Source organism: Mobula birostris, chromosome 9, assembly GCF_030028105.1.
Source record: "Mobula birostris isolate sMobBir1 chromosome 9, sMobBir1.hap1, whole genome shotgun sequence".
In the NCBI taxonomy this organism is placed as follows: Eukaryota; Metazoa; Chordata; class Chondrichthyes; order Myliobatiformes; family Myliobatidae; genus Mobula; species Mobula birostris.
The window spans coordinates 150,886,722-150,908,510 of NC_092378.1; the positions used below are offsets into that span (position 1 = coordinate 150,886,722).

A 21,789-nucleotide genomic window follows, 5' to 3' on the forward strand; every position below is an offset into this window, starting at 1 on the left:
TCATCATTAGATATATTGGGTCACTACCGTAAACTGGCACTGAAGTAAAAGATGAGCTGTTATTTGGCAGAGCAGGCAAGAGTTGTCAAATGGACTTCTATTTGTGTCCTTATGAGCCAAGGTTTGAGTTAACTGTATAGTTTACATATAAGGAAGCTCCTAACAGCCTTAGCACAGCACATAGTTCCCAAGTGTAACAGAAATAAAATCAATTTCAGGAACTTCAAAACAGTCCATGTCAAAAAAAAAATGTTGCGTTCCAACCGGGCACCAGTTAATGAGGAATTGCTTTTAACCCTCCCATCAGTTAATTACCACCATCTGTAATACCTATTTTGTACAAAAAGATGTGCAGATCTCTGGTGTGCAGTGAATGTAGTCTCTGTGGACTTTAGTAAGGCCTTTGACAATGTCTGGAATAGCAAGGTGATCTGTAAGGTCAGGTAACATGGGATTTTGGGGTGCTGGAGAAGTGTATTCAGAAATGGCTCAATATTAGGAAGCAAAGAGTGATGTGATCGTTGAAGATTGATTCTCCAATTAGAAGCTTGTGACATTGGGTGTCCCAGGGTCAGTTATGAAACCTTCTGTTATTCAGTATGTGGATGGTTTGAATATAAATGTACATGTCTTGATTAGCTAGTTTGTGGATACTAAATTAGGGAATCTTGTTGATGGTGAAGCAAGTTACAATGAATTAGAGATCTTTATCAGTAAATAAGATGGCCTGAGGAATGGCAAAAGGATTTTAATGTAAATAAGTGAGAGATGATGCATTTCTGGATATCGTACAGTGAATGGCAGGGCACAGACGAGGGTTGTGAACCAGAGGGACATGGGAGTATGTGGCACAGTTTGCTGAAAGTGGCTGCACAAATAGGCAGGATAGAAAGTGCTTAGCATGCTGGCCTTCAATCAGGGCATCCAGTTTAGGAATAGGAACTTCGTGTTGTAGCTTCAAGTCGTTGGTAAGACCTCGTTCAGTATTGTACACATTTTTCATCACCCTGTTGTAGGAAAGCCGATGTCAAGCTGGAGAGAGTCCAGAAGAGATTTACGAGGATACTAACTGGACTAGAGGGTCTGAGTTGTAGGAAGATGTTCACCATGCTGAATCTGTATTCCTTTGAGCAGAGGAAAGTGAGGGGTGACCTCATAGATGTTTATAAAATCATGAGTGGTATTGATGAGGTCATGTCTTTTCCCTGGGGATGGGGAGTCCAAAACTGGAGGGTACAGGTACAAGGTAAGATGGGAGAGATTTAAGAAACCTGAAGGGTAACTTCTTTACGCAGAGGGTGGTGAGTATCTGGAATGAACAAGTGGTTGAGGTAGGTACAATTGCAACATTTAGGAGGCATTTGGGCAGAAGAGTAGCCAAATGTTGGCAATTGGGTCTAGCAAGGAGGATGCTGTGGTCAACGTAATCCAGCTGGGTGAAAGGCCCATTTTTCTGCTGTATTCCTCTGACTCTATCACTGGGATTATTTCCACCGGAGTAATGCTGGCGCAAATGTGGATGCAGAGCATAAGAAAATCAGAGCAGAATTGGGCCACTTAGCCCATCCAGCCCGTGTCTTGTTCAGTAATATCACTAGTGTATTTGTAGTCACTTAGGCCTTGTTATTCTGCCCCTTGTGAATATTTGTGATCTAAGACCAATGTATCAAACTAGCAATCTCGTTGACTTGAAGGGGGCAGGGGAAACAAAATTAAGTCTTTTCAATTCAAGACTTGGAATCACATGAAAACTCAGCCACATTAATTTGTGAGAACCAACGGGGAATAATTTTACTTAGCATTGATTTCATTAAAGAAACATAATTTTCTATTAATTCTCATGAGTTAATATGGCTGAATTCTTATCTGATTGAGTCTTGCGGCCAAAAGGATTAAGTTGTATTTTTTCCACTTCCTTTAGGTCAGAATGCACTTGCACAGAGGGTTAGCAGACCTGTTCCTGGACAATGCTGCTTTACTGCATGCCTTTCTTTGAGGTGCTTTAAAGGGCACACTAAACAATGTGAAATCTGTGGCATTTGAGTTCTTTATAAGGACTGTAATCTATATGTTCTTATAACTTGAGGCAACAGGTGATGATTCACTATAAATCAAGACAAAATACCATCAAATTAGAAATTTCAACTGTTTCTCTTTATTTTATATAAATAGAATCAATCTGGAGAAAGGGAAATTCTTATGTAAAGAATTTCTTATTAAAATGAGAGGTTACCAAGTACCACATTATCATTGCCACCAATTCATTCCAAATGTGTCTTTGACCATTTTCTGTCAAACAGCATGTAAGATGTTAAATACAACACACTAAAAAAGAAGAAACAAAGTTAAGCCAGGTGCCAGTATGTGGTAAGGTTGGGAGACCTCCGGTGTTCCTGACGACTACACCTTCAAGAATTGAATCCAGCTGCAGCTCTTAACAGACCATGTTAAGAAGTTAGAGCTGGAACTGGATGAACTCCAGATCATTCGAGAGACTAAGGGGTAGATAGACGGGGAGGTAGTTATAGCCAAGGTGCACGACACAGGTAACTGGGTCATTGTCTGGAGGGGAAAAGGGAATAGGCAGCCTGTGCAGAGTACCCCCGTGGCAGTTCCCCTCAACAACAGGTATGCTGTTGGGGGAGGTGACCAAGCAGAGGAAAGCCACAGTAACTGGCTATTTGGCTCAGGAGGGAAGGGGAGAGAAGAGGTGAGCTGTGGTGATAGTGGATTCATTAAAGGGAGTGAAAGGGGGTTCTGTGGGCAAGAAAGAGATTTCCAGGTAGTTTGTTGCCTCCTGGGTGCTAGGGTCAGGGACATCCCAGATGGAGTTCACTTTAAGTGGGATGGTGAGCAGCCATAAGTCATGATCCATGTTGGTAGCAATGATGTGAGTAAGATGAGTGACAAGATCCTGCAAAGTGAGTTCAGGGAATTGGGTGCTAAGTTAAAGGACAGGACCTCCAGGGTTGTGATCTTAGGATTGCTACCCAAGTGGCGAAGGAGCTGGTGCAGAGAGAGGGGGCTTCAAATTTGTGGATTACTGGGCTCTTTTCCAGGGAGGGTGGAACCTGTACAGAAGGAACGGTTTGCACTTGAACTTGACAGGGACTAAAATCCTAGTGAGAAAGTGTGCTAGCGCTGTACAGGGGGAAGGGGTTGGGGGCAAAATAGTTTAGAGTTGCAGGGAGATGAGAACCAGGGCGCCAGACCAGATATTGGATAAAGATGTTGTTAAACCAATCTACAAAGTGATGAATCAAAAGGTCAAGCATGGAGGGACTAATGTTCTGAGCTGTGTATGTTTCAATGCAAGGAGCATCTTAGGAAAGGCGGATGAGCTTTTGGGCATGGATCAGCACATGGAACATTGTAGCCATTAGTGAGACTTGGTTGCAGGAGGGGCGGGATTGACAGCTAAACGTTCCAGGGTTCCATTGTTTTAGATGTGATGGGATGGAATGCATTAAAGGAGAGGGATGCCATTACTAGTCAGGGAAAATGTGGCACAGAGCTTAGTCAGGACAGACTGGAGAACTCGTCTAGTGAGGCTTTATTGTTTAACTGAGGAATGATAAAGGTGTGACCATGTTCAAGGTATTATATTATAGAACACCCAACAGAGCTCGGGATTTAGAGGAACAAATTTGTAGAGAGATTGCAGACTGTTGGGAGGAGGGAAAAAAACCCATAAAATTGTGATTAGTAGGGGATTTTAACTTTCCAAATGTTGACTCGGACTCCCATACTGCCAGAAAGGGCTGGATGGGAAGGAGTTTGTAAAATGTGTTCAGGAAAGCTTCCTTAATCAGTCCCAACTAGAGAGAATCTGATACAAGGTCTACTGTTGGGGAATGAGACAGGGCAGGTGGCAGAAGTTTGTCTACTGGAACATTTGGCATCTAATGATTATAAGTCCATTAGTTTCAAGGTAATTATGGAAAAGGATAGGTTTGGAGAGAGTTCAGAGGAGGTTCACAAGGATGATTCTGGGATTGAAGAGGTTAACATATGAGGAGCATTTGGCAGCTTTGGGCCTGTACTCACTGGAATTTAGAAGAATGTGGGGGATCTCATTGAAACCTACCGAATATTGAAAGGACTAGATACAGTGGATGTGGAGAGGATGTTTCCTATGGTAGAGGGTATCTAGAACTAAAAGGCATAGCCTCAAAATTGAGGGGTGGCCCTTTAGAACAGAGGTAAGGAGGAATTTTTTAGCCAGAGTATTGAAACTGGAGAATGCCCTGCCACAGACTGCGGTAGAGGCAAAGTCTGTGCGTATATTTAAGGCAAAAGTTGATAGTTTCCTGATTGGCCAGGGCATCAGAGGGTATGATGAGAAGGCAGGTGTATGGGGTTGAGTGGGATCCTGGATCAGCCATGATGGAATGGCAGAGCAGACTCATTGGGCTGAATGGTCTAATTCTCCTATGTCTTATGGTCCTCAGATTGAGATTCTAAACTAGAGAAAGGCTAATTTTGATGTATCAGAAAGGATCTCACAAGTGTGGATTGGGACAGGTTGTTTTCAGCAAGGTCATAGACCCTATACAGATTACAGAGGAGGAGGTGTTTGCTGTCATGAGGCAAACTTGGGTGGATAAATCCCCTGGACCTGATGAGGTATTCCCACAGACCCTGTGGGAGGCTAGTTCGGAAACTGCAGGTGCCCTAGAATAATTAAAACATCCTTAGCCACAGGCAAGGTGCTGTAGGTTTGGAGGATAGCTAATGTGTTCCATTGTTTAACAAAGGTTCTAAGGAAATTGCACGCCAGTGAGCCTGACCTGAACAAAAGGAAAATTGTTGGAAGGTATTCTAAGGGACTGGATGTACAAGTATTTGATAGCCAGGGACTGATTAATCAACATGGCTTTCTGTGTGGTAAATCAGTTCTAATCAAACTTGAGTTTTTTGAGGAAGTTACCAGGAAAGTTGATGACAGCAAGTCAGTAGATGTTGTCTACATGGACTTCAGCAAGGCATTTGACAAGGTCCCGAATGGGATGTTGGTCAAGAAGGTTCAGTTGCTTGGTATTCAAGCTGAGATGGTAATTTGGATTAAACATCGGCTTTGCGGAAAAAGCCAGAGACTGGTTGTCGATGAATTCCTCGGTGACTGGAGGCTGGTGATCAGTGATGTGCCAGTGGTATTGGGGCCGAGTCTATTGTTTGTCATCTCTATCAACAATCTGGATGATAATGTAGTAAATTGGAGCAGTGAATTTGTGGATGGCATCATAATTGGGTGGGGGGTGTACTGGGCAGTGGGAAAAACTATCAAAGCTTGCAGAGGCATCTGGACCAGCTGGAAAAATGGGCTAAAATAGCATATGGAGTTTAATGCAGACAAGTGTGAGGTGTTACACTTTGGGAGAGCCAACCAGGGTAGGTCTTGCACAGTGAGTGGTAGGGCACCAAGGTGTATGGTAGAACAGGGGGATCTGGAAATACAGATCCATTATTTCTTCAAAGTGGTGTCACAGATAAATAGGATTGTAAAGAAAGCTGTTGGCACATTGGCCTTCATAAATCAATGCATTGAGTACAGGAGTTTGGTTTTATGTTGAAATTGTATGAGATGTTGCTGAGGCCTAATTTGGAGTATTGTGTGCCGCTCTGGTCATCTACCTACAGGAAAGATGTCAATAAGATTGAAGGAGTGCAGAGACAATTAACAAGGATGTTGCCAGGTCTGGAGGACCTGAGTTATAGGGAAAGATTGAAGAGGTTAGGATCTAATTCCCTAGCATGTCGAAGATTGAGGGGAGATTTGATGGAGGTATATAAAATTATAGGGGGTATGGATAGGGTTAATGCAAACAAGCTTTTCCACTGAGGTTGGGTGAGACTAACGGTCATGGGTTAAGTGAAAGGTGAAATGTTTTAAGGGGAACATGAGGGGAAACTTCACAGAGGGTAGTGGGAGTGTAGAATGAGCTGCTTGTACAAATGGTGGATGTGCGTCCAATTTCGACATTTAAGAGAGATTTGGATGGGCACATGAATGGGAGGGTATGGTCTGGGCACAGGTCAATGAGACTAGGCAGAATGATGGTTCAGCATGGACTAAATGGGCCAAAGGGCCTATTTCTGTACTGTGGTGTTCTATGACTATGACTGGAAATTAGATAAATCAGCAATGAATCGAAACAACTGCCCGAGACATTTGTGTCTCTCAGTCTTGAGGAGACAAAGGGTCAAAGCTGAGATAGCAGAATAGAAAACCAAAATATTTATGGATTAAATGCAAGTTCACAAAACCAGCAAGCCAAAATACAATGGCTGACAGCAACAGTACTATAAGATTCTAAGATATAGGTGCAGAATTAGGCCATTTGGCCCATCGAGTCTACTCCACCATTTCATCATGGCTGATCCAATTTTCCTCTCAACCCCAATCTCCTGCCTCTTCCCCGTATCCCTTCATTCCCTGACTAATCAAGAATCTATCAACCTCTGCCTTAAATATACGTAAAGACTTGCCCTCCACACCTGCCTGGCAGTGAATTCCACAGATTCACTGTTCTCTAGCAAAAGATTTTCCTCTTCATCTCCGTGCTATTCTGAGGTTGTATTATTTGGTCCTAGACTCTCCCACCATTTCGAATGTTCTGATGAAACCCAAAGCTCCTGAGTTTTTTGAGCATTCCTGTTTAGAACGTCAATAGACCAGTGGTCATAAAATCTTGTATATTTACAATCAGCATAGTTTACAAACAACACACACAAGTTGCTGGTGAACGCAGCAGGCCAGGCAGCATCTCTAGGAAGAGGTAAAGTCGACGTTTCGGGCCGAGACCCTTCGTCAGGACTAAGTGAAAGAAGAGATAGTAAGAGATTTGAAAGGGGGAGGGGGAGATCCGAAATGATAGGAGAAGACAGGAGGGGGAGGGATGGAGCCAAGAGCTGGACAGTAGATTGGCAAAAGGGATATTAGAGGATCATGGGACAGGAGGCCTAGGGAGAAAGAAAAGTGGGGGGGTGGAAAACCCAGAGGATGGGCAAGGGGTATAGTGAGAGGGACAAAGGGAGAAAAAGGAGAGAGAGAAAAAGAATAACGGATGAGGTACGAGGGAGAGGTGGGGTATTAGAGGAAGTTAGAGAAGTCAATGTTCATGCCATCAGGTTGGAGGCTACCCAGATGGAATATAAGGTGGTCCTCCAACCTGAGTGTGGCTTCATCTTTACAGTAGAGGAGGCCGTGGATAGACATGTCAGAATGGGAATGGGATGTGGAATTAAAATGTGTGGCCACTGGGAGATCCTACATTCTGTGGCGGGCAAAGCATAGGTGTTCAGCGAAATGATCTCCCAGTCTGCGTCGGGTCTTGCCAATGTATAGAAGGCCACATCGGGAGCACCGGACGCAGCATATCACCCCAGCCGACTCAGGTGAAGTGTCGCCTCACCTGGAAGGACTGTCTGGGGCCCTGAATGGTGGTGAGGGAGGAAGTGTAAGGGCATGTGTAGCACTTGTTCCGCTTACAAGGATAAGTACCAGGAGGGAGATCAGTGGGGAGGGATGGGGGGGGGAACAAGTAGACAAGGGAGTTGAGTAGAGAGCGATCCCTGCGGAAAGCAGAGAGAGAGGAGGAGGGAAAGGTGTGCTTAGTGGTGGGATCCCATTGGAGGTGGCGGAAGTTACGGAGAATAGTATGTTGGACCCAGAGATTGGTGGGGTGGTAGGTGAGGACAAGGGGAACCCTATTCCTAGTGGGGTGGCGGAAGGATGGAGTGAGAGCAGATGTGCGTGAAATGGGGGAGATGCGTTTGAGAGCAGAGTTGATGGTGGAGGAAGGGAAGCCGCTTTCTTTAAAAAAGGAGGACATCTCCCTCGTCCTGGAATGAAAAGCCTCATCCTGAGAGCAGATGCGGCGGAGACAGAGGAATTGCAAGAAGGGGGTGGCATTTTTGCAAGAGACAGGGTGAGAAGAGGAATAGTCCAGATAGCTGTGAGAGTCAGTAGGCTTTATAGTAGACATCAGTAGATAAGCGCCCTCCAGAAATAGCCCAGGTAAACTTGAGGGCAGGGTGAAAGTTGGAGGCAAAGTTAATGAAGTCAACGAGCTCAGCATGTGTGCAGGAAGCAGCGCCAATGCAGTCGTCGATGTAGCGAAGGAGAAGTGGGGGACAGATACCAGAATAGGTTTGGAACATAGATTGTTCCACAAAGCCAACAAAAAGGCAGGCATAGCTAGGACCCATACGGGTGCCCATAACTACACCTTTAGTTTGGAGGAAGTGGGAGGAGCCAAAGGAGAAATTATGAAGAGCAAGGACTAATTCCGCTAGATGGAGCAGAGTGGTGGTAGAGGGGAAATGGTTAGGTCTAGAATCCAAACAGAAGCGGAGAGCTTTGAGACCTTCCTGATGGGGGATGGAAGTATATAGGGACTGGACATCCATGGTGAAAATAAAGCAGTGAGGGCCAGGGAACTTAAAATTATCGAAAAGTTTCAGAGCGTGAAAAGTGTCACGAACATAGGTAGGAAGGGTTTGAACAGGGGGGGATAAAACCATGTCGAGGTATGCAGGAACGAGTTCGGTGGGGCAGGAGCAAGCTGAGACAATAGGTCTGCCAGGACAGGCAGGTTTGTGGATCTTGGGTAAGAGGTAGAAACGGGAAGTGCGAGGTGTGGGAACTATAAGGTTGGTAACAGTGGATGGGAGATCCCCTGAGCGGATAAAGTCGGTGATGGTGTGGGAGGCAATGGCCTGGAGCTCCTGAGTGGGGTCCCGATCGAGGGGTAAATAAGAGGAGGTATCCGCGAGTTGTCGCTGTGCCTCGGCAAGGTAGAGGTCAATACGCCAGACTACAACAGCACCCCCCCTTATTGGCGGGTTTTATAGTAAGGTTAGGATTAGTGTGGAGGGAGTGGAGAGCAGAGCGTTTGGAAGGAGTGAGGTTGGAATGGGAACAAGATGCGGTGAAGTCGAGACGGTTGATATCCCGGTGGCAGTTAGCGATAAAGAGATCCAGAGCAGGCAGAAGACCAGAGCGGGGTGTCCATGAAGGGGAGGAGGGTTGAAGACGGGAGAAGGGGTCATCGTTGGGCATGGGAGAGTCCTTGCCGAAGAAGTAGGCTCAGAGATGGAGCCAGCGGAAGAAGAGTTCCACGACATGGCGAACGCGGAACTCACTGAGGTGTGGGCGAAGGGGGACAAAGGTGAGGCCCTTACTGAGGACAGAGCACTCTGCCTCAGAGTTGATGGTCGGAGGGGATGGTAAAGACCCAGCACGGATGAGAGCTGGGATCAGAGGGGGGAGGGGGAGGGAGTTTACAAAACAGTTTCTCCATTAACAAGGTGCAGACTTAAAACTCCAATTTGAAGTGAGATGGATAATCATTGTTACTAGATATAACTATAGAAAAAGGCAAAATTAAGAATGGGTGAAGAAATGGTTACTGAAAAGCAACAGTGTATAATGAAATGAATTTAGAACTGAGGGGAGAGAATGACCACCTTTGGAATTTAAATTATTAAGTAGTATTTTGAAAACTGTTCAGTTTCTTATTCTTATCCGTTACAGACAAAACATAAATGAGCTGTAAATCTATATGATAAAGTTCAAAGATCAAAGTAAATTTACTGTATTATCAAAATATGTAGGAGACTAATTTTCTTGTGGGCATTCACAGTAGATACAAAGAAATACAATAGGATCAATGGAAAAACTACACGCAAACAACCAAATGCAAATCAAGACAAACTGTACAAATACGTAAAATCACCAAAAAAAAGTAATACTGAGAACATGAGTTGCAGAGTCTTTGGGGGGCGGGGTGGGGGGGGGGGAAGATTGTAGAATTGTAGATTCAGTGTCGAGGTGAGTGAAGTTGCCCATGCTGGTTCAGAAGCCTGGTGGCTGTAGGGTAATAATAGTACCTGAACCTGGTGGTGTGGGTCCTAAGGCTCCAGTATCTACTTCCCAATGGTAGCAATGAGAAGAGAGCATGGCCTGGGTGGTGGGGGTCCTTGATGCATGTTCATTTTAGGACCAGGGAAAATGGGGGTAGAGCTATCTTCTGATTTTATTTAAGAAAAAGTATCAACAAAAGTGTACTTCAGTGAAAAATCTCAATTGATTTGCACAGCTTGCCTTATGTTGTTAGCCGTATAAATATTGTAGCATGTGATATGATAAAATTCTGCTCATGTTTTCAGTGTTGTAATGAATAAATAATGAGGATTAGTTGGTTCTGAAGTGCAATGGCCAAATTTCCTTGTGTCATAAGGAAGAAAATCTAAGAAATTTAGAATTTCACACTGAAACATTGTTGAGGCTTAAGCAGAGACAGGTTTGAGGAAAAGGTATAGTAACTTTGTGCTGTGTATGACCGAGAAATGCCTTTTGGTAAATTGTCAAAAATAGTATGATCCCCAAGAGCAGTGGCATTACTTTTCCTGAGCATACAGTTTTAGAAAAATTTAAATGTGCATATTTTAAAACATTTACAAGCCTTGCTGTACACCTGTGAACCATCTTTAGAAGTGGGTACTCCCCTGCATTGTTTTCAGATGCATTGATAATAACTACAAATTCAACTTTGATCAAAACAGCAACATAATCAATACTTGTGAAGTTGTTAAAAGCCAATGTGTAAAAGCTGAAATCAGTGCATTCAGTGGTAGTGATAAATTAGGCTGGGAACTTGGTGTCTTGATACTTGGATCAGCGCGTCCTTTGTCTGTAATTGTTTTATCAATCTATTAAGGATTTATTGCCATTGAATGAAGTGCTTGGCAGCGCAGCTTGCTTGCAGCTCCACAGATGATTCATGTGACACGAACAGGCGATTCTATCTGAAAAGAGCCAATTTCTTCAATTTAATAAAGCTACTAGTTAATGTTTAATATAGAAGACATGCAATATGAGTGAGGTACTCATTTGCTCCTGTCCCGAAGCATTAAATTCTGTGTTTTCATCATTTGAAATCATTTGCTGCTGTATCATAGTGTTCTACGAGAGTTATTGGAGGGCTGGGAGAAACAATCTACGATCTTATCCATGTACATATACACACTTTGACCTTGTGTATCTTCCAAAAATATAGATTATATCTTGTAGGACTTAATTTTAAGAATTGTGTGTTAAAGACATTAATTTTGTTACTACGGAGGAGTTCCCTGGAGGTCATTCGTATTGGTGCATGTTTCCCTAAGTACAGTTTGCCTGCTCTGACCTCCCGTGATTAGCTATTTTTAGCTTGTGAGCTTGCCTACAGGCTGTTTCAGTAGAGGGTTATTTTAACACCTTCGCCCAATGTTTATGCTCAATAAAATCAGGAGCAAAAGAATCCTGTTTCTATTCCTGTTCCCAGTTTACAAAGTGGAAGCCATTGTGATTGGAGATTTTTTTTTTGATTGAACTAGTGTTCCCATTAGTTTCTTACTCATTTGATCTCCAATCTGGGGTTTCTACTTTATTTAAAGACTGTAGTAGGATTTTTCTTGCTGTAAACCCAATCAATGACACCCATCCCAACCGTCTCCTACTTAAATTCCTTGTGCAATCTCTGCTGCACCAGGTGCCCAAAGGGTAGGCCCTTGCTCTCTGCCTTCATCTTCCATCCCACCAGCCTCCATTTTCAATGGATCATCCACTGCTATTTCCACCACTTTTAACAGGAAGCCACTACTTGATACCCCTTCCCTCTGTGACCCATAGGGTCATTTCCCCTAAAAGTGGAGAACTGAAGATCTCACTATAAATGACAACTCAGTGCGTGGTATCTACAGAACAAATGAAGGTTAAGTTTGTTGTTGTGTGGGGCACCATAGCAGCTGGAGGAATAAAGAGATCTACTAGCTTAATATTCTTCCTTGCCTCAGTTCTTTAGCTGATTCATCTTTGGACAGCCAGCTAATTCATTTTGCAGCAACTTTCATTATATTCCCAAACTCTTTTAAACCCATTATCAGAATATAGATATTGAGGTAATTATCTTGAAAGGCACGTGCATAGTACAAAATGTTGATTTTATTAAACACTTTATTTTCTAAATATTAGCTTAGCCTTTTTTAAAACCTTTTTTTAATCAAACATTAATGTCACTTTAAAATGAGTAGTTGTCCCATGGGTCACAGTGTAAGGGAATGTATAATTCATAAGAATTGGTCTGAATAATTCTTGGGACATAACTGTTGTAGTTATTACTATTTATTGCCATTTCACAATGCAGAAGCTCATGTTAAACTAACAGCATTTCTTTAAAACTACTGACAGTATGGAGAGTTGTTAGAAAGGAAGAATTTTAGCCCGTGTCATGTGCTGGATCTCACGATTGACTATCTATCCAAGTTTGCCAATTGTCTGCTCTCAGACCATGCAGTTTTCCCAGGACCTGTCTTGATTTCTAGTGGCCTAATTTGATAGATGAATAGCTTTGGCGAATTAATGGCTGGTAGCAATAGTCACAGACAGAAAATATGAGCATAGAACACAGTAATGCAGTACAGTACAGGCCCTTCAGCCCACAATGTTGTGCTAATCTTTTAAACTACTGCAAGGTCCATCTAACTCTTTCCCTCCCACATACCCGGACATTTTTCTTTCATTCTTGTGCCTATCTAAGAGTCCCTTAAATGTCCTTAAGTATCTAACGTTATAATCTGGTGGTTCTTGCTTTAAATGAGGTGAATAACTGTGGATTCCTTAAGTTATGATCTTGGCATGCCTTGTGTCCTGCTATGGTTCAGGTATGATTTCTTCAACGAGAAGTGGGTCATGTCAAATTCTAAACATGAGATTCTGCAGATGCTAGAAATACAGCGTAGCGCACAAAAAATGCTGGAGGATCTCAGCAGGTTGATAACTGCTGGTTCTTAAACTTGTAGTTTATCTCTAACTTTTGACACTTTACATGTTTTAGCCACCGTTCAGAACCGAGTGCCATTCTTTAAGTGGGATAATTTTCCCCTCAGTATTGTGACATATTTGTCCCTGCCCACATCCTAACTGTTTCCTTGGCCTTTTTACACAGTGCATTCTTGAAAAATCTTCCCTCAAACTTTTGTAAATGCATTTTATTTAAGTTGGTGATGCTGGTATAAACTCACAAGGGGCATAGATCAGTCAATGCACATGGTCTTTTACCCAGGGTTAGGGAACTGAGATCTGGAGGGAATAGGTTTTGGGTGAGAGGGAAGAACTTGATAGCAGCTTTGAGAGTGTTGCTAATCAAGGAAGGTATCGCTGTGCGTCTTGGTATTAATCAAAGGTTCTGAGTTATGACACTGATACAGTGCACTGTTACGTGCAATCATTCGGATGTAGGGAAGGAGTAGCAGCTAAAGGAAAATGTTTTGCCCATAGTGTGGACAGATATAAAATCAGCTGCCAGAACAAGTGGGTGAGGCCGATACCTTAATGACATTTAAAAATTTAGAAGGTACTTGGACAGGTACATGCATAAAAGAGGTATAAACTTTAAACTTTAGAGTGATATGGACAATGGGAATCATGATTAGTGTAATCAGTGAGCTGAAGGCCATTTTTGTGCTTTTGGACTTGAGGTTGTTTGCCCTCTTGCTGTATCTGTAATTCTATCATGTGATCACTTCTCTCAGGATCTTTAACTACAGAATCTCTTAATAATTCTACCGTATTGCACCCGTCAAACTCTACAATAGCCTGTTACTGGGTAGATTCCGTAACATATTGCTCTAAGAAACGATCCCTGGTGCATTCCATTTGACTGCCAAGTCCAATTAATATACAGATTTAAAACTGTGTGTGATAATTGCATTTCCCTTCTGACGTCCATTAATATTGTCCTATTTTTCCGATTGTGAGGCAACACTTTAGGGGGCCTATTAAACCACTTCTAGCTGTCACCTTTACCTGTGTTTCATATTTCTACTCAGCTGATTTCATATAATAATCCACCGCTTTTGTATCACCACTGGGAATACCCTAATGCCTTCCTTGATTAGCAACACTCCCAAAGCTGCTATCAGGTTTCTATTATCCCTCTCACCCAAAACCTACGCCCGCGAGGTCTCAATTCCCTAACCCCAGCTAAAAGACTGTATGCATTGACCCATCTATGCTCCTTGTGTCTTTATACCAGTATCCTCAACTTAAATAAAAGTTAATTACAAAGAATTGAGGGAAGATTTGTCTGGAATGTACTGGATAAAAAGGCCAAGGGAAGGGTCAGGATGTGAGCATTGGCAGATATTTCACAATGCCGAACAGAAATTTATCCAAATCAAAGAGGGATCCAGTTTTTAAAAAAAATTTACAAAGCTATCAACCACCTTTCTGTATTTGCCTATTCTTTTGAAACATTGAATACCTAAAATATTAAGTTCCCTGTTGTCCTAATCACCCTACATTGCTGACCCTGTAATGGTTATCAATCTCACTTCTGCGCAGTCATTTCATCTGCCTTGTTACAAGCACTAAGGTACAGATCATAATTTTCACTTGAATTTAATTCCTGTCGTGCATGTTTGTCTAAATTTTTCTGACCTTTTCTGTTGTCCTTTGGTTTCCCCTTTGCTGCTCTCAGTTTTTAATTCAAATTTCCTATAACTTGAACCGATCTAATCATTTAAGCTATAGAGACAAAATGCTAGAGGAATTCAGCAGAACTGGCAGCATCTATGGAGGGGAATAAACAGTCATCATTTTGCACCAAGACCCTTCTATTGTGATGATGTCTCTGCCCAAAATGTCAACTGTTTATTTTCCTCCATAGATGCCACCTGACTTGACTTCCTCAACATTTTGTGTGTTGGTCTAGATTTCCAGCGTCTGCGGAATCTCGAAAAAAAAGTTTATTGTCATTCAACTGTGCACATGTATACAGCTAAACTAGTTTGTGCAGTATACTCAATTGGCTGAATGGCTTAATTCTGTCCCTATATTTTATGGATTTTTATGGTCTAAACGAAGCATTGCTCCTCTGGGACCAAAGTGCAAAACACGGTAAACGTAGTCGCACTCAGCACATGTAATTTGGGTTAACCATTTAGCTAATGTGCTGACTATGATCCTAGTTATGTGATTTGCCATGATATTGCACTCAGCAGTTTTCAAATGAAGCCCATCTCAACAGAGCAGCTCTCCTCCCCTCCCCTGTCCTTGTAGTAGTGTGATTGCTCCATGAATCGGAACTCATTTCTCCCACACCAAGCTTTGGCGTGTGTTTACTTGCTTTGTATTTGCTGTCTGCCGATATGCATGTGGCTAGATAATGATCTTCATGATTTACCTATTCAATTTTACCCAGGCCACTCGTAATCCATCTGTTTTAAAAACTCCTCCCTAGCCCTACCTATGTTGTTAGTACCAATGGTGATGATGACAACTGTACCCTTTTTCAGTTTTTGTTCAGGGAAGATACTTTTAAGATCTATTGCCTGCCAGTTTCTATCATGTTCATGTATTTTTCAGAATATTAGTTTAATTCCCTTTGGTCTCTGCTTTTGAACACATTTTACATTGGTATGTGACCACTGAATTAAGAGAATGCTGCCATTAAGAATGTGTTTTAATAACTCAGGTGTTGGTTTGTTGACTAGATGATCTATGTGCCAATTTTCTGTCTAAATATTGCCATGTGGTGGTTAATGTGTGTATTGCAAAAGAAGGGAACATTCAGCTGACTTACTACTGGAACATGAAGTTCCAGAATATGTTTTGTGGTTCCACTGTAACAATATCAGGATGGTATGTTGCAACTTCATAAAACTCATTAGGTCACATCTGGAGTATTACATAGATTTCTGGTTGCTTGAATACTGATGATGCAGATTGAGTCAGTAGAACAAACTAAAGTATTACTGATACAAGGCTTCAAACCCAGAAACATTAAACTTTAATATATCCACTGTAGCAGTTTTATATTTCTTTAAATAAGTACTGATGAAAAACAACAGTTGATTTACAGAAATTCATTATCTTTTACCAGTTAAATTCAGTTTACTTATACCTGCCATGCTAGATTAGGGGGGGAAAGCGGCAAATGCTGAAAATCTGAAATGAAACAAAATGCTACAAATAGCCTTTGGTGGGAAAAAAAATGAAATGATGTTTCAGGTCAATAATCTTTCATCAAAATGTCTGGGTTATTTTTTATTAGATTTGAGCTGCCTGATTATCAGAATTGAATCAAAGTTATCTATCAGTTAAAATCAGTTCAGGATTACCAATGGCAATAATAGTCTTATTATAATTAATATAAATCAAATTCCCTCTTCAACACCAAGCTCCCTCTTTGACTAAAGAAATGAGCACCAAATGCTGTAAGAACTTGACAAGCCAGGCAGCATCAATGGAGGAGAATATGCTGCTAGACTTGCTGAATTCCTGCAGCATTTTGTATGTGTCCTCTAGATTTCCAGCATCTACAGGATTACTTGTTTATATTTTGTACTGAAGTATACTTTCTTTGGGGGAAAAATTGGCCAAAGGATTGGCAAACCTATGGATGATAATTGTAGTTATTCTTAATATACCAAGTCAAAGAACATCAGGTTTAGGACACTGACTGATGCAGGCTTTCCAGCAAAGGTCTCTGTCGTGTATGCTCCGGAGACTCGAGCAGTGTAGCACCTCTTTTCCTATCCTGGTGTTGATCAGCATAAACATATGAACAACTTCAATTTTCCCCACTGAAATTGTAGCACAAACTTCAACTTTTTTTTCTTGCAGAATTAATTCTATTATCCATCTGTCTAGTTAAAAGCACAGTACAATATCTATCAGAATCAGGTTTATTATCACTGGCACGTGATGTGAAATTTGTTAATTTAGCAACAGCAATTCAACGCAATACATAAAATAGATGAAAAAAAGTGCACCTACGATGTATTATTGTCCAAACATGTGGTAAATTAGGGACAGCATGGTAGCATAGCAGTTAGAAAAATACAATTACGGTGCCAGTGACTCGGGTTCAATTCCTGCCACTGTCTTAAGGAGTTTCTACATTCTCCCCATGATTGCGTGGGTTTCCTCCAGGTGCCCTGGTTTCCTCCTACATTCCAGTGATGTACAGGTTAATTGGTCATGTATGTAATTGGGCAGCACGGGCTCACTGGGCCGTAAGGGCCTGTTACCACTCTGTATACCAAATAAATAAAACTAATTTAATGCGGTTATGGTTTGCGTTTTAAGGTGTATATATTTTCTCTGTGTTATCTAATTTCTGTTTCCTCCTTTAGAGTTCAGAGGTGAATGGCACTATGAAACCACCTTTCCTCAGGTAAGACATATTGCCACAAGTGTGTGCTCAATAGCAGCGTGTTTTGAAAATCAGTGAAACTGCAATGTTAGAACAGGTCAGGCAGCATCCGTGGATAGAGAACTAACATTTCAAGTCAAAAGACCTGTCATGGAAACTGGGAAAGGGCAAAAGGCAGCCACATGGTAGAGGAATTGGAGTTGAGATAAACAGACAAGTGCTATTAGTAGAGTTTCTCAAGAAGGTCCATATGGATATGGTGCACTGAAGTGCCTGTGTTAAGTGTTATATGACTCTAACTGTTTAAGGTTAGTATCTGTAATAGATTGTGGTTATTTTTGCTGTGGGATTGGCTGTTAATTTGTTGGACAACACAAAATAATCTGCAGATGCTGGGGTCAAAGCAACACTCACAACACGCTGGAGGAACTCAGCAGGTCAGGCAGCATCCGTGGAAAAAATTGGTCGACGTTTCGGGACGGAACCCTTCGTCAGATCAACTTTGTCACCTTCATTTTTTTCCCTCATTTTTTTCCCCCATTGGCAATTCATTCCCTTTGGCAATCCTGACAGGGCAACATGAGCTAATGGAGTTCGGATCATAGAACACTACAGAACAGAGAGGCCCTTCAGCCCATCCAATCTGTGCCAAACTGTTATTCTGCCTGTTCCCATCAACCTCACCTGGACCATAGTCTTCCATATGCCATCCTTCCATGTACTCATCCAAATTTATCTTAAATGTTGCAATTGAACCTGAATCCACCTCTTCTGGCAGCTCGTTCTGCTCTCATACCACTGTCTGAAGAATTGCCTCAAGTTCCCCTCAAACATTTCACCTTTCATGCTTAATCTCTTGCCTTGAGTACTCGTCTCACCCAGCTTGGTGGGAAAAAGTCTGCTTGCTTATCTACACCCCTCATAATGTTGTATACCCCTCATTCTCCTATGCTCCAAGGAATAAAATCCTAACCTATTCAACCTTCCCTATACAGGTTTCCCCCACCATCCGACAGTAGAGTGTTCCTACGAAACAGTTCGTAAGCTGGAATGTCGTAAAGTGAAGAAGCAATTACCATTTATTTATATGGGAAAAATTTGTGAGTGTTCGCAGACCCAAAAAATAACCTAACAAATCATGTCAAATAACACATAAAACCTAAAATAACAGTAACATATAGTAAAAGCAGGAATGATATGATAAATACACAGCCTATATAAAGCAGAAATACTTTTCTACAATCATTGCTGCACTGTTCTCCGTAGTGAAAATCTCACGCAAGCGCTCTTGGCAGAAACACTCTCTCCAATAACCTTTAAGCTATGAAGCTGCCAAATCATACCACGTAACGCAAAAATACACAGCCTATATAAAGTAGAAATAATGTCTGTACAGTGTAGTATCACTTACCGGAATTGGGAAGACAGCACCGAGCACACTGATGATGGTGTGTTAGGCTGAGTCGTCGGAGGTTGGGGTGGTGCAGTGTCCCCAACCTCTGGGCCGCCGACCGATAACGATCTGCGAAGCATGCAGTGGTGCAGCGGTAGCCGGAACGCACACAGCACGTCTTTAAGAAAAAAGCCAAAGTAAACAAGCTAATTAATTAGGTGCCACCCGGCACATAAATGTCAGCCCAGATCAGAGGCAACGCAATCGGCCCACGGCCCGGGGGTTGGGGTGGTGGGACACTGGGATGTCATCTCATTGTCGTCTGTTTCCATCAGGGCAGGCAGATTATCTTCTATGTCTGCCTGCCTCAATGTCAAAGGTCGAGGTTCGTCGTCTGCTGTGGCTGATGTGGAAGGCTTGAAAAACGACAGTATGCTTGACTGCTTAGCCTTGCGCATTTTTCTATCATACAGTTCTTTGTAAGCACTCAAATCATTCTGCAAATATGCCCTAAACCTACGTACCCTTTCAAAATTAAAGTCGTACTTTATCATTGCAGCAAAAATCTCACACAGTTGCTTCACGTTCAGTTCCTGGACGACTTCACTTTTGGTCTGTTCACTACTACATTCGTTTTCGATTGTTATCCTTTCCTCTTCCAATTGCATCAGCTCTTCATCTATCAGTTCTTGGTCATGGGATGCCAAAACCTCTTCAACATCTTCGTCAACTTCCACAAGCCAAACTCACTTTGTCCTTACTTCGTTCACCATGATCGAAACACTTAATTATGTCTAGTTTTACGCTAAGTGTAACACCCTTACAAGCTCTTTTAGGCTTTTCCGATACCTTATAACTCATCTTGCTAACGGCTGCTCACAGGCACATGTTTAAGCAATGCCGGCAAGAACGCATTTCCGAATCCAGAGGAGGAGCTTGGCCGCTCAGGGCGCGCGCTGCCTTTTTTGGCGTGCTGCCTTTTTTCGTAACAGTGAAAACACCTTCTGTTGGTGAAAACAAGTAACTAACGTAGGTCTTTCATAACAGAAAGATTTTGTAAAGCGGACGTTCGAAAAGCGGGGGACGCCTGTAACTCAAATCCTCAAGTGTCTGTAGATTGGAAAAGATCACAGCCTATAGCACTGACTGATGACTTAGAGGAGAAAAAAATAGCCAGTTCTGATATATTCAGAGAAAGTAAGTTATCAGAAGTTGGAGACTTGAGTATTGAGTCCAGAAGGTTGCAAGGTGCCCGGGCAGAAGATCAGGTCCTGTTTATCAAGCTTGCATTTGACAGTGAGGAAGGTCAGAAACATGGGTCAGAATGGGATGGAGAATTAAAGCAACAGGCAACAAAAAACTTGGTCACTGCTACAGGCTGAATCTTTTGAGCACAGACTGGGCAATAGTGCAGTAATCTGTTATCCCACCTGGGATTCCTCCAGCAGCTCCAGTTTCCTCCCACATTCCAAAGACGTACAGTTAGTAGGTTAATTGGTCACATTGTTGTAATTAGGTGGCACAGGCTCGTTGGGCCAGAAGGGTTTATTACTGTGCTGTATCTCTAAATAAACAAATAATGGAGCAAACTTTATGGGCCTGTGGTAGTGGTAGGGAAATTATTGAAGAAGATAATTAGGGATAGCATTAGGGACAGTCAACATGGCTTCTTGCAGGAGAGATCACATTTTGATTGAGTTTTTTTTTGAGGTGATGAAGACAATTGGAGGATGGGGTAGTGGATGTTGTATACCTAGACTTTAATAACACATTCAACAAGATACTTTATGGCACATGGAAGATCCAGAAGATTAAAACATATGGAATTCACAGTGATTTGATAAGATTCAAAATTAGCTTGGCTACAGACCCTGAGGGGAGCGGTGGAGGGGTGTTATTCAGAGTGAAAATCTGTGATCAGTGTTGTTCCACTGAGATCAATGCTGGGATCTGTGATAATGAACTATTGACCAGTTACCTAATACAATAAATTGGATTCTTGACCTCACAAACTACCTCATTATGGCCTTTCACCTTATTGTCTACCTGGACCACACCTTCTCTGTAACTGTACTACTTTATGCTGGGTTCTGTTATTGTTTTGTCTTGTACTACCTCAGTGCACTGTTGTAACTGTGGAGAGAAGATGGCGGCGTGATGCAGCACGCAGCGGCCACTCTGGAATGAATTTCAGTTATCTGTCAAGTAGGATGCCGTGCATAATCCTGATTTGATGGAGACAGATGTGTGAAGCACGGAGGAACATCTGGTGAAACTTCTGAAATGCCTGGTGCGCTGCCGCTGCTGCTGTGCGATCCTGAATCTCCGGAGGGGAAGGCCCTGAGTCCTCGGCTTTGCCTGTTGCTTGGCGGCCGGGGCTGGGGTCGAAGCGCTCAGCAGAGATGGTGCTCGGTGTCGGAGGGCTGGTCGGAGGCTCGAAGTTTTCAGACGGACTCAGAGTCGGACTGTGGTCGGGTGCTTCCAGGGTGCTGCATCAGCAAGTTTGCGCGCTGGAGGTTCATAGCAGGGAGAGGTTTTTCTTCCTTCTACTGTCTGCGGGGCTATCAGGACTTTGAGACTTTTTTTTACCGCGCCCATGGTCTGCTCTTATCAAATTACAGTATTGCTTTGCACTGCTGTAACTATATGTTATAATTATGTGTTTTTTGTCAGTTTTAGTCTTGGTCTGTCTTGTGTTTCTGTGATATCATACTGGAGGAACATTGTATCATTTCTTAATGCATGTATTACTAAATGACAATAAACGAGGACTGAGTGTCCTCATAATCTAAATCTAAAATCGAACAAGATGAGCTGTTGGGTGTTTGCAAGGCAAGTTTTTCACTATAGCTCGGTACATTTGACAATTATAAATCAATCTACAACATATTTTGCAGCATAAGACAGGAGCAGAACTTGGCCCATCAAGACTGCTCTGTCGAAGCATATCTTCAAACATACAGTCTCTACCATTTTGATCAGAGGCAGCCTGTTGGTTGGAAGCCCTCCGTTAATCAGGATCAACCATGGATGTGCATCCTAGCTCTCTGTCTATGCTGCCAGCTTCGGTTGAGAACCCCATCTGCCCAGAATGACTGGTTTTAAGGCACCAGTAACTCGCCTTTTTCCCCTTCTCCTATCAGTAGAAATGGTTTGCCAGGACTTAGTAGCTAAGCTACATGGGAAGGCCAG

General features: G+C 42.5%; 1 protein-coding gene across 1 annotated transcript in view; it reads left to right on the top strand.

Moving 5' to 3' along the window:
- LOC140203191 (BAR/IMD domain-containing adapter protein 2-like 1) overlaps nucleotides 1–21,789 on the top strand; it is a 148,658-nt gene that overhangs the window by 114,834 nt on the left and 12,035 nt on the right. Inside the window, exon 13 of the mRNA XM_072269115.1 lies at nucleotides 17,185–17,225. Within this exon, the coding sequence (XP_072125216.1) occupies nucleotides 17,185–17,225 (41 nt within the window). The remainder of the gene's footprint in view (nucleotides 1–17,184; nucleotides 17,226–21,789) is intronic.